At 52.4% G+C, this 16029-nt stretch overlaps 1 protein-coding gene across 1 annotated transcript; it reads left to right on the top strand.

Annotated features, from left to right (window-relative positions):
* Positions 1-125: 125 nt before the first annotated feature.
* C20H19orf53 (chromosome 20 C19orf53 homolog) lies at positions 126-4185 on the top strand. Its single transcript, XM_019016110.4, has 3 exons — positions 126-282; positions 360-415; positions 3776-4185. The coding sequence occupies exons 1-3, from the start codon at positions 186-188 to the stop codon at positions 3920-3922; spliced, it is 300 nt and encodes a 99-aa protein (XP_018871655.3). The 5' UTR covers positions 126-185; the 3' UTR covers positions 3923-4185.
* The last annotated feature ends 11844 nt before the right edge of the window (positions 4186-16029 follow it).

A 16029-nucleotide genomic window follows, 5' to 3' on the forward strand; every position in this document is an offset into this window, starting at 1 on the left:
CGTAATGTTTGAAAACTCCAGCTGTGATCCACTACACTACCCTTGTGGGATGCTGTCTCTTTAACTCTGTGCCACGTTGTATCCCGTGAGTTCTTGCGTTTTTCCGCCCCGCTGTATCCCATGGTTCCCTGTGCCTTCCGGCTACGACTGCTTAAAGTCCCGCCTCTTCCGCTGCGTGCCGGACCATGGCTCAGGGGCAGCGCAAGTTTCAGGCGCACAAACCCGCAAAGAGTAAGACGGCAGCGGCAGCCTCTGAAAAGAATCGAGGCCCAAGAAAAGGCGGTAAGGAGCGGCCCGGGGACTTGGGGGCGAGGTGGACCCCCGGCTTCCCGGCCTCACGTGAGCACATCTTTCCCCAGGTCGTGTTATCGCTCCCAAGAAGGCGCGCGTCGTGCAGCAGCAAAAGCTCAAGAAGGTGTGCGGGGGCGAGAGATGGAGCCCGGAGGGCGGCGAGTAGCGAGGGGTGGAACCCGGAGGACGGCGAGGGGGAATGGGTGGAGCCCGGGGGTCGGTGAGGGGAGAGGGTGGATCCTGGGGACGAGCTAGGAGCGTGGGGATAGAGCCAGGGGCCGCGTTAGGAGCGAAGGATGGAGCCCGGGGCGCAGAGAGGGGTAAGAGGTGGAAGCTGGCGAGGGATAGGGGCTGGGGGACATGCTAGGGACGAGAGATGAAATCTGGAGGCCGGCGAGGGAAGGAGCACAGGGATCGGCAAAGGGCAAGGGATGAGGCCTGGAGGACTCCCAGCTCTGTGGGCCTCCCTTTTCTTCCTTGTGCAAGGGGTGCAGGAACACCACTAACCACTTCAAAAGGGCCTCGTAGAAGCAAGACCTGCGGCGCAAAAAGGGTTCCAATAACGTCAGCCTCTTGCTGTTACTGTTTTCTTTAATTGAACTCAGGAAGACAGCGAGGTGACATGGGAAGGGAATTGAAAGCCCAGTTTTGTAAACCTAGAACAGCAGAGGGCTCAAAGAAGTGTGAGGTGCGTTGGGTATCGTCATTTTTTTTGAGTCAGGGTCTCACTGTTGCCCAGGCTGGAGTGCAGTGGCCCCATTATAGCTCACTGCAGCCTCAGCCTCCTGGACTTAGGCAATCTTTCCGTCTCAGCCTCCCGAGTAGGTAGAATTGCAGGTGCTCGCCAATATGCGGCTAATTTTATTTTTTTTGTATTTTTGGTAGAGACAGGTTTCACTATCCTGCCCGGGCTGGTCTTGAACTCCTGGCCTCAAAGCATCCTCCCGCCTCTGCCTCCCAAAATGCTGGGATTACAGGCGTGAGCCACCCTATGGTTGTTTTTAAGTGCAACATTTATATGTAGATGGGTAAGGTTGAGCTTGTAAAGAAATTGGAAGGAGATTTAAAACTGGTTTTGGTGGGAGTCAAACCTGGGTTTGAATTGTACTCCACAGTAAACAGCCCTGTGATCTTGAGCAAATTATTTCGTCACCCCAGAGTGTTGGTTTTCTCAGAACTGGGTACCCACCGGCCCGCTTACCTCCGTGGAGTGGGGAATCTCATGGTCCCTTGCACTCAGCATGTCCAAAACCAAATTCCTGATCCTCCCTTCCTATTCTGCCCTCCTCCCCCTGTGATCGCTTCCTTCCAGATGCCATAGGTCATCCTTGAATGCCTCCTTTCTCTCACATCCCGGTCTCATCCCATTTGTTTTGTTTTGTTTTTTTGAGATGGAGTCTCGCTCTGTCGCCCAGGCTGGAGTGCAGTGGCGTGATCTTGGCTTAGGTGCAACCTCTGTCTCCTGGGTTCAAGCGATTCTCCTCCCTCAGCCTCCCGAGTAACTGGGATTACAGGCCTGCACCACCACACCGGGCTAATTTTTTTTTTTTTTTTTTTTTTTTTTTTTGTATTTTTAGTAGAGATGGGGTTTCACTGTGTTGGCCAGGCTGGTCTCGAACTCCTGACCTCATGATCTACCCGCCTCGGCCTCCCAAAGTGCTGGGATTACAGGCATGAGCCACTGTGCTCGCCCCTATTTTGCCCGTAGAATCAATCCAGAATCCACCCGCCTCCCGCCTCCTTGGCCCCTACCTGGTCCCACCCACATCATTTCCCACCGGGACCAGTGCAGCCACCTTCTCCCTTGTCTCCTGGATCCCACCTGGTCCTCTCACAGAAGCCAGAGGGTGCCCATGAGCACCTGAGTCGGTTCCCTCCCTCCTTGGCTCAGAATCCTCCATGGCTTCCACCTCACCCAGGAAAAAGGCCCAGTCCTCACTCAGCCACAAGGCCCTGCAGAATCTGCCCTCGTCTCCTTCCACCCTCTCCTCTGCTAACTCCCTCTAGCCTTACTGGCCCCTGACCCCTCCTTCCTGGAGCCCTTCCTGGGCTCCTTGTCCCACCTGAGAACTTTTGCACTGGCTGTTTCCTCTGTCTGGATTCCTCTCCCAATAATACACACTGCTCCCTTCTTCCAGCTCTCTTCAAAGAGGCCTGCCTTGATGGTGACCTGTACCCATCCCTCCTCACTCCTGTTTCCTCTTTGCCATAGCAGCGCTTACCATCCTTTAACAGTGTAACATATTACGCTACTGACGCTTATATTGTCCCGGTACATGCACTGAATTCCAGCTCCATGACCCCTGCGTCCAGGCACCTGGTTGGCTGTCCCGATGCTGGTGATCATGGTCATTGGAACTGTTTTTGTTTTTTGTTTTTTGTTTTTGTTTTTGTTTTTTGAGATAGAGTTTCATTCTTGTTGCCCAGGCTGGAGTGCAGTGGTGCGGTCTGGGCTCACTGCAACCTCTGCCTCCTGGGTTCAAGCAATTCTCCTGCCTCAGCCTCTGGAGTAGCTGGGATTACAGGCGCCCGCCACCACACCTGGCTACTTTTTGTGTTTTTAGTAGAGATTGGGTTTCACCATGTTGGCTAGCCTGGTCTAGAGCTCCTGACCTCAGGTGATATGCCTGCCTTGGCCTCCCAAGGTGCTGGGATTACAGCCACTGCACCCAGCCGGAACTTTTTTTTTTTTCTTTGAGACAGGGTCTCACGCTGTCCCCCAGGCTGCAGTGTAGTGGAATGATCATAGCTCACTGCAGCCTGGACCTCCTGGGCTTGACCACCCAAACAGCTGAGACGAGAGGCACGCACCACCACGCTGTGCTAATTCTTTCTTTTAGTACAGATGCAGTCTCGCTGTGTTGCCCAGGCTGGTCTCGAGTTCCTGGGCTCAAGTGATCTTCCTGCCTTGGCCTCGCAAAGTGCTGGGATCACAGGCTTGAGCCACCACAACCAGCCCATTGGAACTCAGAACGGCAGGGCAGGGGCAGTCTGGGAAAGGCGACTGAGCCACCAGTTTGGGGTTCACACTGCTGGTTTTGCCCCACGCTTGTGCCTTATTTGCTAGCTCCCTTGCCCACCCCTCAGATCCTCAGCTTGCCATCTGCAAAGCAGAGATGACCTGGGGCAGAGGAGGCTGCCCTTCTAGAGGCTGGGACCAGAGGCTGTGGGCACGCCGGATCCCATGCAGTTTAGGGACCTGGGCAACCAGTGCCTCCTGGCTGCAGCAGACTGTTTCCCCATCCATAAAATGGGCATGAGCAGAGGTTTAGAAGCCAAGGTGCAGAAGTGAGGATTTTTGTGTGTGTGGAGGCCCTGGAGAGTGCAGGACTTAAACCCCAGCCACCAGACCCAGAGTCAGGTGTGGTTCGAGGCGATAGTTGCTGATCTAGCCCGCTGCGAGCTCTAGCCGGGAAGAGGGTGACTGGTCAGGCCCTCTCTCAGCCCCAGGTCACAATCTGACTGCCCTGTGCTTCTCCATCAGAACCTAGAAGTCGGGATCCGGAAGAAGATCGAACATGACGTGGTAATGAAAGCCAGCAGCAGCCTGCCCAAGAAGCTGGCACTGCTGAAGGCCCCGGCCAAGAAGAAAGGGGCAGCTGCCACCACCTCCTCCAAGACACCTTCCTGAGGACGCTGGCCCCAGCGCAGGCAAACACCCCACCCCCTACCTCCATATGGGACCTTGCAAGTCATCCCACAGGCTGCACTGTCAGGAAGAGGACCCTGTCCCCCAGCACTGGGCTTCACCTAGAACTCCAGTAGGGGCCAAGGGTGCTGAGAACCCAGCAATGACCAGGAAGATACAGTCACCAACTTCATCTGTCCCCGTGCCCCTTCCCAGGTCCTGCCTCCACAGGTTTAACCCAGAACAATAAACCTGGCTTTGTCATCCCTCTTGCAGTCCTGTGTTCGGGTGAGCAGGCCAGGTGAGCCCACAAGTCTCCATGAGTGACGTGGCCTGGCGTGCTCCACCCCACCCCACCGCCTTTAGCAACCACGTGCCCAGGGGACAGCTGGGCTTCTACACCTCTGGCCCTGAGCCTGAGAGCCGGGAAAGAGTCTTTTCTCCATTTAACCCTGGGTGACTCACTCCCTCCTGGCCAGTCCCCACCCCTGGGGACACAACCAGAGTCAAGCTGGACATCAGTAGGTCAGATGCCACCTCACAGGACCAAGGTGCCGATTAAACCGGAATATTTAACCCCGGGTGACTCACTCCCTCTTGGCCAGTCCCCACCCCTGGGGACACAACCAGAGTCAAGCTGGACATCATCAGTAGGTCAGATGCCACCTCACAGGACCAAGGTGCCGATTAAACCGGAATACATTCAGAAACCACGTGGTACTAGCTGGTTAAAGAGTGTCAACTGTAAGGGAGTCAGGACAGCCAGTGGTAGCGCTACCTATGAGCCAGGCCGCACTGTCGCCCAGGCTGGAGTGCAGTGGCACAATCATAGCTCAGTTCAGCCTCCATCTCCCAGGCTCAAGCGATCCTCCCACCTCAGCCTCCCAAGTAGTTGGAACTACAGGCATGCACCACCATGCCCAGCTGATTTATTGCTTTTTGTAGGTATGGGGTCTTGCTAAGTTGCCCAGGCTGATCTCCACTTCATGGCCTCCAGCAGTCCTCCTGCCTTGGCCTCCCAGAGTGCTAGGATTACAGGTGTGATCCACCGTGCCCCACCAGTTCTAATGCGTTATACATGTCATCTAGCAGGATGCCCTGTTTAGGTCCTGCATAATGTTCCAGAGTGGAATTGATCCTGTAGTTGGCAGAGTCCTGGTCCGTGCTCTCAGCTGACCCTCTGGCTACCTGTCACTGTCACAAGACCAGAATTCACTTCTGCCCATCCTGGAGTTCCTCCACCTCTAAATTGTTTGAGTCTGTTGTGCCACACAGTACCTATGGAATATTCTGGGATCTCTGGCCTGATAACCTTCCTTTTCTCCCTTCGCTGGATCCAGGTCAAGGTCACAGCACAGGGAAAAGTTGGGCTGTAGTCTGGGTGATACTGAACTGCTGTCTTTGGGGAGTGGTACCTGTGCATACAGTCAGCTTCTACCCTGAGACGGGGTGGGGTGACTGGTTCCCTAGTGGCTTATCCACTCCTGGCCACCTCACCTACCAAGGAGACAGAGGTGCTGGGTCACCAGCAGCTACCCCCAAACCCCATCTCTGTGTTTTCTGGGTTCCACACAGTGACAGTCAAGATTTCGCCTTTTTTTTTTTTTTTTTTTTTTAAGACAAGAGTCTTGCTCTGTAGTCCAGACTGGAGTGCAGTGGCATGATCGTGGCTCACTGTTACCTCTGTGTCCCAGGCTCAAGCGATCCTCACACCTCAGCCTCCCAAGTAGCTGGGATTATAGGCATGTGCCACCACACCCAGATAATTTTTGTATTTTTAGTAGACATGGGGTTTCACCATGTTGACCAGGCTGGTCTCGAACTCCTGACCTCAAGTGATCCACCCACCTCAGCCTCCCAAAATGCTGGGATTACAGGCTATAAAGAGGGGAAAAACAGTTCAGTGGTTCTTCAGTAAGTTCATTGTGGAGCTACCGTATGACCCAGCAATTCCGCTCCTAGGTATATTCCCAGAAGAATGGAAGACGTGTTCACTTGTAGATTTGCATATCCATGTAAATAGCAGCACTGCTCACAATAGCTAAAAGGTGGACACAGGCCAGGCGCAGTGGCTCATGCCTGTAATCCCAGCACTTTGAGAGGCTGAGGCAGGCCGATCACGAGGTCAGGAGTTCAAGACCTGCCTGACCAACAGGGTGAAACCCCGTCTCTGTTAAAAACACAAAAATTAGGCCAGGTGCGGTGGCTCACGCCTGTCATCCCAGCACTTTGGGAGGCTGAAGCGGGTGGATCATGAGGTCAGGAGATCGAGGCCATCCTGGCTAACATGGTGAAACCCTGTCTCTACTAAAAATACAAAAAATTAGCCAGGCGTGGTGGCTGGCGCCTGTAGTCCCAGCTACCTGGGAGGCTGAGGCAGGAGAATGGCATGAACCTGGGAGGTGAAGCTTGCAGTGAGCCGAGATGACGGCACTGCACTTCAGCCTGGGCAACACAGCAAGACTCCGTCTCAAAAAAAAAAACAAAACAAAAATTAGCCGGGCGTGGTGGTACACGCCTGTAATATCAGCTACTCAGGAGGCTGACGCAGGAGAATCGCTTGAACCTGGGAGACCGAGGTTGCAGTGAGCAGAAATCGTGCCATTGCACTCGAGCCTGGGCGACAGAGTGAGACTCCGTCTCAAAAAAAAAAAGAAAAAAAAAATGGACACAGGCCACACATCCATCTACGGATGAAGGGATAAACTGAGGTCTATCCTTCAATAGAATATTCACCCTTAGGGAGGAAGGCCAAGTGCAGTGGCTCATGCCTGTCATCCCAACTACTTAGGAGGCTGAGGCAGGAGGATCACTTGAGCCTGGGAGTTGAAGGCAGCAGTGAGCTATGATCTCACCACTGCACTCCAGCCTGGGTGACAAAGCCAGATCCCGACTCTTAAAAAGGAATGAAGCACTGATCCAGGAAACTGCAAGAATGAGCCTGAAAATAAACTAAGTGAACAAAGCGAGACACAAAAGGCTACATCTTGAATCGTCCCACTTACATGAAATGTCCCAAACAGGCAAATCCATGGGGGGAGAAAGCAGATGAGTGATTGCCAGGGGCTGAGGGAGCGGGAATGGGGTTTCTTTTCAAGGGGGATGAAAATGTCCTGGAGTCAGAAGTGATTGTACAACATTGTGATTATACTGAACCGTGCACTTTAAAATGGTGCATTAGGCCGGGCGTGGTGGCTCACAACTGTAATCCCAGAACTTTGGGGGGCCAAGGCCGGTGGATCACTTGAGGCCAGGAGTTCGAGACCAGCATGGCCAATATGGCAAAACCCCAACTCTACTAAAAATACAAAAATTAGCCGGGTATGGTGGTGAGTGCCTGTAATCCCAGCCACTTGGGAGGCTGAGGCAGGAGAATCACTTGAACCTGGGAGGCGGAGGTTGCAGTGAGCCAAGATGGTGCCACTGCATGTCAGCCTGGGTGACAGAGTGAGACATGGTCTCAAAAAATAATTAAAATAAAATGGTGAATTTTAGCACCACCACCCCTCCCCGCCCAAACATGCAGAGAGAAATTTCATTAAAAAGTCCTAACTTAACATCTTGAAAAATCAGGAATTGGGGCAGTGGAAGCCGCATGAGAGGGAAAGACTGAGTAGACTGGTGTTTCCCAAGCTGCCAGGAAGGCCCCGCCCTCATTGTTTCTGGAGGGGGAGGGAGGGGCTGGAGGATGAATGAGGCCCAGATCTCAGACTGAGGGATAAGGGTAGCTCTTTCCTTTCTGGGCTTCCCTTTCACAGCCAATCCCCAGCCTCTGTTCAGGGCTGGGGATTGGCTGTTCCAGCTTCCAGGGCACACATCCTTGAGCCCCACCTAGGGAACCTGGTTTCTCTGGCTGTCTGCCCACCTCAGGCAGTAATTGACTTCTGCCCTTGGTTTTGTTTTATTTATTTTTTTTTTTTGAGATGGAGTCTCCCTCTGTCACCCAGGCTGGAGTGCAGTGGCGTGATCTCGGCTCACTACAACCTCCGCCTCCTGGGTTCAAGTGATTATCCTGCCTCAGCATCCCGAGTAACTGGGACTATATGCACACACCACCACACTCGGCTAATTTTTTTTTAGTAGAGATGGGGTTTCACCATGTTGGCCAGGCTGGCCTCGAACTCCTGACCTCTGGTGATCTGCCCACCTCGGCCTCCCAAAGTGCTGGGATTACAGATGTGAGACACTGGGCATGGGCTGTTTTTTTTTGTTTTGTTTTTTGTTTTTTTGTTTTTTTGTTTTGGGAGATGGGGTCTCACTATGCTGTCCAGGCTGGTCTCAAACACTTCTACCTCAAGCGATCTTCCTACCTTGGCCTCCCAAAGTGCTGGGATTACAGGCATGAGCCACCCAGCTGATTTAAGGCCTTTCAGGTAGGGCCACTTGGCTCATTCAGTATTTTTTTTTTTTTCAGAGCAGGAATGAAAGTTTATTAAAAAGCTTTAAAACAAGGAAAGGAAAGAAGGAAAGTATAACTTAGAAGAGGGCCAGACGGGTAACTTGAGAAACCAAGTTCTCCTTGTTCAGTACTTATTGTGATTACTTTTATATTTTTTTAGAGACAGCGTCTTGCTGTGTCGCGACTGCAGTGGTGAGATCATAAGTCATTGCAAACTCAAACTCCTAGACTCAAGTGATCCTCCCACCTCAGCCTCCCTAGTAGCTGGAACCACAGGCATGCACCACCACGCCCAGCTAATTTTTTTATTTTCCGTAGAGACAGGGTCTCCCTATGTTGCCCAGACTGATTTTGGCCTCAAGCCATCCTCCCACTTCAGCCTCCCAAACTGCTGGGATTATAAACATGAGCCACCACACCCAGCTATTGTGACTACTTCATGCCAACCTCTCTTCTAGGCAGAACTAAGAACTAACATTCAGGCTGGCAGTGATGGTTCACGCCTGTAATCCCAGCACTTTGGGAGGCTGAGGCAGGTGGATCACTTGAGGTCAGGACTTCAAGACCAGCCTGGCCAACATGGTGAAACCCTGTCTCTACTAAAAATATAAAAATTGGCCAGCATCGTGGCACACGCCTATAATCCCAGCTACTCAGGAGGCTGAGGCAGGAGAATCGCTTGAACCCAGGAGGCAGAGGTTGCAGTGAGCTGAGATCATGCTACTGCACTCCACCTGGGTGGCAGAGCAAGACTGTGTCTCAAAAAAACAAAACAAAACAAAACAAACCTGACATTCCAGTGACAACAGAAAAAAGGGACAACACCAAGTTTGTATCCCCTTCCCATCCAGGCCACAGTCCTCCCTGCCTTTGTGCCCACAGTTCCTTCCCCCGAGACATCACCTCAGAGAAGCCTTCTTTGTCCCCTGCCCCCAGAAGTGGCCTGTTTGATTGTCTTCTTAGCCAGGGTCACTTTCTGTGACTTTCCTCTGTTTCTACTTTGCTTCTCAAGGATCCCGACTCTGTTCGGGGCTGTGTCTCAAGCACCTAGAACAGCTCACAATAGGCACTCGATGAGCAGGTGTTCATTGAATGAAGGAACGGTTCCTTCTATAACCTTTTGTTTCAGTGAATGAGTTATGATTATTCAATGGTTCATTCAGCCCCTTAGCTATAAACAATACACCCTTCCTAAACAATACACCCTTTCCGGAGTACCTGATTCATATCATTGTCTTTGAACTATTTTACAACTCTGTAAGTTGTGAAAACTGATAGCAATACAAAATAGTTCTTATCTACAGACATGCAAATGTCATATCCTGTCCAGCCTAGAGGTTCAGTTGACAACGCTTATTCCCGTGTGGAAAACCGAATTTGCCTACATTCACACCTTTGCTTCAATAGCTTGATTTCTAAAGTGTCTTTTTCAAGGTCAGGCACCCTGGCTCACACCTGCAGTCCCAGCACTTTGTGTGTGTCTGTGTGTGGTTTCTGTTGATGATGATGATGTTTTTTAGATCGTCTCCCTCTGTCACCCAGGCTGGAGTGCAATGGCGTGATCTCAGCTCAGGGCAACCTCCGCCTCCTGGGTTCAAGAGATTTTCCTGCCCCAGCCTCCCGAGTAGCTAGGACTACAGGCGCGCGCCACCACACCTGCCTAATTTTTGTATTTTTAGTAGAGATGGGGATTCACCATGTTGCCCAGACTGGTCTCGAACTCCTGACCTCAAGTGATCCGCCTACCTTGGCTTCCCAAAGTGTGGGATTACAGGTGTGAGCCACAGCGCCCAGCCTAATCCCAGCACTTTGGGAGGAGGAGGTGGGAGGAGGCCAGGAGTTCAAGACCAGCCTGGGCAACATAGCAAGACCCTATCTCTGCAAAACATTTTTAAAAATTAGCTGGGTGTGGTGGGGCATGCCTGGAGTCCCAGCTACTCCAGAGACTGAACTGGGAGGGTCACTTGAGCACGGGAGGGTGGGGCTGCAATGAGCCAAAATCGCACCACTGCACTCCAGCTTGGGCGATGCAGCAAGGCCCCATCTCAAAAACAACAGTCTTTTTCAGACTCTCTTGAACATAACATCTGCCTGTTTCCCACATCAGTGAAATTAAGAGAAAAACAAGGCTAGGTGTGGTGGCTCACATCTGTAATCCCAGCACTTTGGGAGGCCAAGGCAGGCAGATCACCTGAGGTTAGGAGTTCGAGACCAACCTGGCCAACATGGTGAAACCCCGTCTCTACTAAAAATAAATAAATTAGCCGGGCGTGGTGGCAGGCGCCTATAGTCCCAGCTACTCACGAGGCTGAGGCAGAAGAGTCGCTTGAACCTGGGAAATGAAAGTTGCAGTGAGCCAAGATCGCGCCATTGCACTCCAGCCTGGGCAACGGAGCAAGCTCTGTCTCAAAAAAAAAAAAGAAAAAAAGAAGAAACAAAAAAACACAAAAAAGAAACAAAAAAAATTTCTGACCTGGCGAACAGGAAGAAATAAACATTTTAGCACCCAGTCATCTTTATATGTTAAGGGAGTGGTGATTTTGCCATCGTCAAAAAATTAGCTTCCAGTCTTTCTATCTGGAATCAGAAAGGCAAGGGCCAGGACAGGGTGGGCTCTGGGTGCCATCTGGCACCGGAGTTGGACACCAGGAGGCGCCTCTAACCGGGGCTAAATCTACCCGCAGGCTGGTGGCGTCTCGACCAGCCCAGGAATCCTGCATTCTGGCTCCCTTTGTGCCTCTGACGCCAGCCCCGTCGAGGAGCACCCCAGGGGCAAGGAAGGGCTTTCAGGCACTGCAGGTATGGGGTCTGGAATGTGCACTCACCCATTCCCCCTTCACCTCACCCCTCAGGCCTCCCCAAACAGCCTCATTTTCCCCTTCACTTTCCTGGGTGACTTTCCCCTCCTGCACTCCCCCAAGCCCTGATTAGTGCTGGAGCCAGGAGCCCCAGACTCCGGAAGAACCCACACCTTGAGTTCTTTGCCAGGTTCTGCCACTTTTTGACTGTGTGACCTTCAAGTCCCTTCACCTTTCTGAGTCTCAGCCTGGGGCCGTGGCTCATGCCTGTAATCTCAGCACTTTGGGAGGCTGAGGCCAGCAGATCACTTGAGGTCAGGAGTTCAACACCAGCCTGGCCAACATGAAGAAACCTCGTCTCTACCAAAAGTACAAAAATTAGCCGGGTGTGGTGGTGCGTGCCTGTAATCCCAGCTACTCGGGAGGCTGAGGCAGGAGAATCGCTTGAACCCGGGAGGCGGAAGTTGTAGTGAGCCGAGATCACGTCACTGCACCCCACCCCAGCCTGGGCGACTGAGTGAGACTCTGTCTCAAAAAACAAAACAAAACAAAACAAACGGGAGGCTGAGACAGGAGAATCGCTTGAACCTGGGAGGTGAAGGTTGTAGTGAGCCGAGATCATGTCACTGCACCCCACCCCAGCCTGGGCAACTGAGACTCTGTCTCAAAAAAAAAAAAAAAAAAAAATTAAAACCTTTCTGAGCCTCAGTTTCTCTGTCTGTTACATTGGGATCCCCACTCCCCCTCAGTGTGAGTTCAGGAGCCTAAGAATAAGGGACATACCAATTTTTTTTTTTTTTTTTTGAGATGGAGTCTCGCTCTGTCGCCCAGACTGGAGTGCAGTGGTGCGATCTCGACTCACTGCAAGCTCCGCCTCCCGGTTCACACCATTCTCCTGCCTCAGCCTCCGGAGTGGCTGGGACTACAGGCACCCGCCACCATGCCCGGCTAATTTTTTGTGTTTTTTAGTAGAGACGGGGTTTCACCGTGTTAGCCAGGATGGTCTCAACTCCTGACCTCATGATCCGCCCGCCTCGGCCTCCCAAAGTGCTGGGATTACGGGCGTGAGCCACTGCGCCCAGCGGGACATACCAATGTGACTAGGAGCTGCGCTTGTGTGCTGGGGGCAGAGCAGTGGGAACCCAAGTCCTGCCATCCCCCGTCCTCTCTGTCCCTCCCTAGCTCCCCTCTCCCAGGGACAGAGGCGTCATTAAATGTGGCTTTTCCTGACAGTTATTGGCCGGGCGCTGTGGCTCACGCCTATAATCCCAGCACTTTGGGAGGCCGAGGCCGGTGGATCACCTGAGGTCAGGAATTCAAGACCAGCCTGGCCAACATGGCGAAACCCCATCTCTACTAAAAATACAAAAATTAGCCAGGCGTGATGGCGGGCGCCTGTAGTCCCAGCTACTTGGGAGGCTGAGGCAGGAGAATCGCTTGAACCTGGGAGGCAAAGGTTGTAGTGAGCCGAGATCACGTCACTGCACCCCACCCCAGCCTGGGCAACTGAGTGAGACTCTGTCTCAAAAAAAAAAAAAAAATTAAAACCTTTCTGAGCCTCAGTTTCTCTGTCTGTTACATTGGGATCCCCACTCCCCCTCAGTGTGAATTCAGGAGCCTAAGGATAAGGGACATGCCAATTTCTTTTTTTTTTTTTTTTTTTTGAGACGGAGTCTTGCTCTGTCGCCCAGGCTGGAGTGCAGTGGCGCGATCTCGACTCACTGCAAGCTCCGCCTCCCGGGTTCACACCATTCTTCTGCCTCAGCCTCCCGAGTAGCTGGGACCACAGGCGCCCGCCACCATGCCCAGCTAATTTTGTCTTTTTTAGTAGAGACGGGGTTTCACCATGTTAGCCAGGATGGTCTCGATCTCCTGACCTCATGATCCGCCCGCCTTGGCTGGCGGCGGGGATTACAGTGCTGGGATTACAGGCGTCTAATCCCATTACAGGGAGGCTGAGGCAGGAGAATCCAGCTTGAACCCAGGAGGTTCAAGCTGCTTGAACTCCTGCTTGAACCCAGGAGGCAGAGGTTGCAGTGAGTCAAGATCCGCCACTGCACTCCAGCCTGGGCAACAGAGCAAGCGAGACTCCGTCTCAAAAAAAAAATACTTTGGGAGGCTGAGGCGAGCGGATCACCTGAGGTTAGGAGTTTGAGACCTGCCTGACCAACATGGAGAAACCCTGCCTCTACTAAAAATACAAAATAAGCCTGGCGTGGTGGCGCATGCCTGTAATCCCAGCCACTCAGGAGGCTGAGGCAGGAGAATCACTTGAACCCAGGAGGTGGAGGTTTCGGTGAGCCAACATCGCGCCATTGCATTCCAGCCTGGCCTGGGCAACAAGAGTGAAACTCCGTCTCAAAAAAACAAAAAACAAAAACAAAAAAAACACAGTTATTCTTGCCTAAGCCTTTCTCTCCTGCCTCCACCTTCCCCCGCCTCGACCTGGCACGACCACTTCTCCTGGCAGGGCCCTGACACTTTGCCCATGAACTTCTGTTTCAAAAAGAAAGAAAAGAAATGCAAGAAGGAAATCTTGCCAGCTGCGCATGCCGGAGGGGCTGCGTCGTCGCGACCAGGAAGCAAGCGAAGCCTACCCAGCTGGTTTCCTGCCTGAGTCAACGGTGGCTGGGGGTGCTGCAGGGGGCTGGCAGAAGGGAGGGACCCTCAGAAAGCTAGGGTGGAGATATCCACGAGCTGGGGGTCCTTGTCTCCACCTTCATCTGAGCCCCCAGGGTAGCCCCATCTTCCACGGGTTGAGAGCACACGTGGTTTGGGGTCAGGAGCTGTACATGCCTAGACAGTGAGCTCACGCTGGGCGCGGGCAGGATCAATCTGGCTTCCATTTCCCCAAAGCCCAAGCTTGCTGGCTTTACTGAGAAGGAAGGACGCAGGTGGTTGGAACTACCCCCATCAAACTCCTTTTTTCCCTCTTTTTTTTTTTTTTTTTTGAGACAAGAGTCTTGCTATATTGTCCAGGCTGGTCTTGAACTCCGAGGCATAAGCAATCCTACCTCCTCTGCCTTTCAAGTAGATGGGACTGGCTGGGCACAGCCCCTCACACCTGTAATCCCAGCACTTTGGGAAGCCAAGGTGGAAGGATCGATCACTTGAGCCCAGGAGCTCAAGATCAGCCTGGCCAACATAGTGAGACCCCATCTCTTTTTAAAAAATTGTTTTAAAAAATTAGCCAGGCATAGTGCTACACGCCTGTAGTCTCAGCTACTCATGAGGCTGAGGCAGGTGGACCACTTGAGCCCGGGAGGTTGAAGCTGCAGCGAGTCGTGATCACGCCATTGCACTTCAGCCCACGCAACAGAGCAAGACCCTGTCTCAAAACAAAACCAAACCAAAATGAAGGCCGGGCGCGGTGGCTCACACCTGTAATCCCAGCACTTTGGGAGGCAGAGATGGGCGGATCACGAGGTCGGAGATCCAGATCATCCTGGCTAACACGGTGAAACCTCGTCTCTACTAAAAATACACAAAATTAGCCGGAAGTCGTGGAGGGCGCCTGTAGTTCCAGCGACTTGGGAGGCTGAGGCAGGAGAATGGCGTGAACCCAGGAGGCAGAGCTTGCAGTGAGCCGAGATCGCGTCACTGCACTCCAGCCTGGGCAACAGAGCGAGACTCTGTCTCAGAAAAAAAGAAAAAAAAAGAAACCCACGTAGATGGAGCTACAGGCACGCACCACCATGCCCAGCTCTCCCTTCCTAAAAATTGCTAGGAAGCGGAGGCAGGCAATAAGCCTGGAGATTTCATCCTGAGGACAGCCCCAACCTCCCACATTGTCCCAGGCAGGACTACTGGGTGGCCTTGGGCAGCTTTCCAACCCCTCTGGACCTCATTTCCCTCGCTTGTAAAATCAGAGGAGGTGAGCAGAATATTCTTGTTTTCCAAATTCTGTGCAGACCCTACCCTTTCCAGCTGTGGACCTTGAACAAGCCACATGACCATTCCATGCCTTAGTCTTCTCACCTGAGAGATGGGCTTGATGTTAAATATTAGAGGCCGGGCGCGGTGGCTCACACCTGTAATCCCAGCACTTTGGGAGGCAGAGGAGCGTGGATGACCTGATGTCAGGAGTTCGAGACCAGCCTGGCCAACATGGTGAAACCCCATCTCTACTAAAAATACAAAAATTAGCCGGGTTTGCCCTGTGATCCCAGCTACTCAGGAGGCTGAGGCAGGAGAATAGCTTGAACCTGGGAGGCGGAGGTTGCAGTGAGCTGAGATTGCACCATTGCACTCCAGCCTGGGCGACAAGAGCAAGACTCTCTCTCTGTCTGTCTCTCTCTCTATATATATATATGTTAGTATCTATTGTTAGAGAATTAAATAAGACATTCTCACCCTCTGATATCCCATTCTGTGTTCCTCCTAAAGTCTACCCACTGGCCTAGAGTGACTTCTCTGATACAGCATTACAGGACGTACATTGGAGCCCTTTCAAAGCTAGACTTAGCCAACATAGCCACGTATCAGATGCTGAAGAGGGCTGCTGGGAAAAGCCAGCCCTGAGGTCCTGTTTGCAAGGGGAGCACCAGAAAGACATGCTTTTCATTTTTGTTCTGTCTTGTTTTGTTTTTTCTCGAGACAGGGTCTGGCTCTGTCGCCCAGACTGGAGTGCAGTGGCGCAATCATGGCTCACTGCAGCCTCAACCTTCTAGGCTCAAGCAATCCTCCCACCACAGCTTCCTGAGTAGCTGGGACTACAGATGCGCACCACCACACCCGGTTAATTAAAAAAAAAAAAAAATTTAGGCCAGGAACAGTGGCTCACACCTGTAATCCCAGCACTTTGGGAGGCCGAGGCAGGCAGATAACCTGAGGTCAGGAGTTTGAGACCAGCCTGGCCAACATGGTGAAACCCCGTCTCTAGTAAAAATACAAAAATTAGCTAGGTATAGTGG

The sequence above is a fragment of the Gorilla gorilla genome, chromosome 20 (genome assembly GCF_029281585.2).
Source record: "Gorilla gorilla gorilla isolate KB3781 chromosome 20, NHGRI_mGorGor1-v2.1_pri, whole genome shotgun sequence".
In the NCBI taxonomy this organism is placed as follows: Eukaryota; Metazoa; Chordata; class Mammalia; order Primates; family Hominidae; genus Gorilla; species Gorilla gorilla.

Bases quoted from the DNA above. Each gene is read 5' to 3' on its own strand.
- C20H19orf53 (XM_019016110.4), top strand. From the start codon at position 186: ATGGCTCAGGGGCAGCGCAAGTTTCAGGCGCACAAACCCGCAAAGAGT. The intron at 283-359 runs GTAAGGAGCGGC...ATCTTTCCCCAG, and splicing joins TCGAGGCCCAAGAAAAGGCG to GTCGTGTTATCGCTCCCAAG. The intron at 416-3,775 runs GTGTGCGGGGGC...CTTCTCCATCAG, and splicing joins AGCAGCAAAAGCTCAAGAAG to AACCTAGAAGTCGGGATCCG.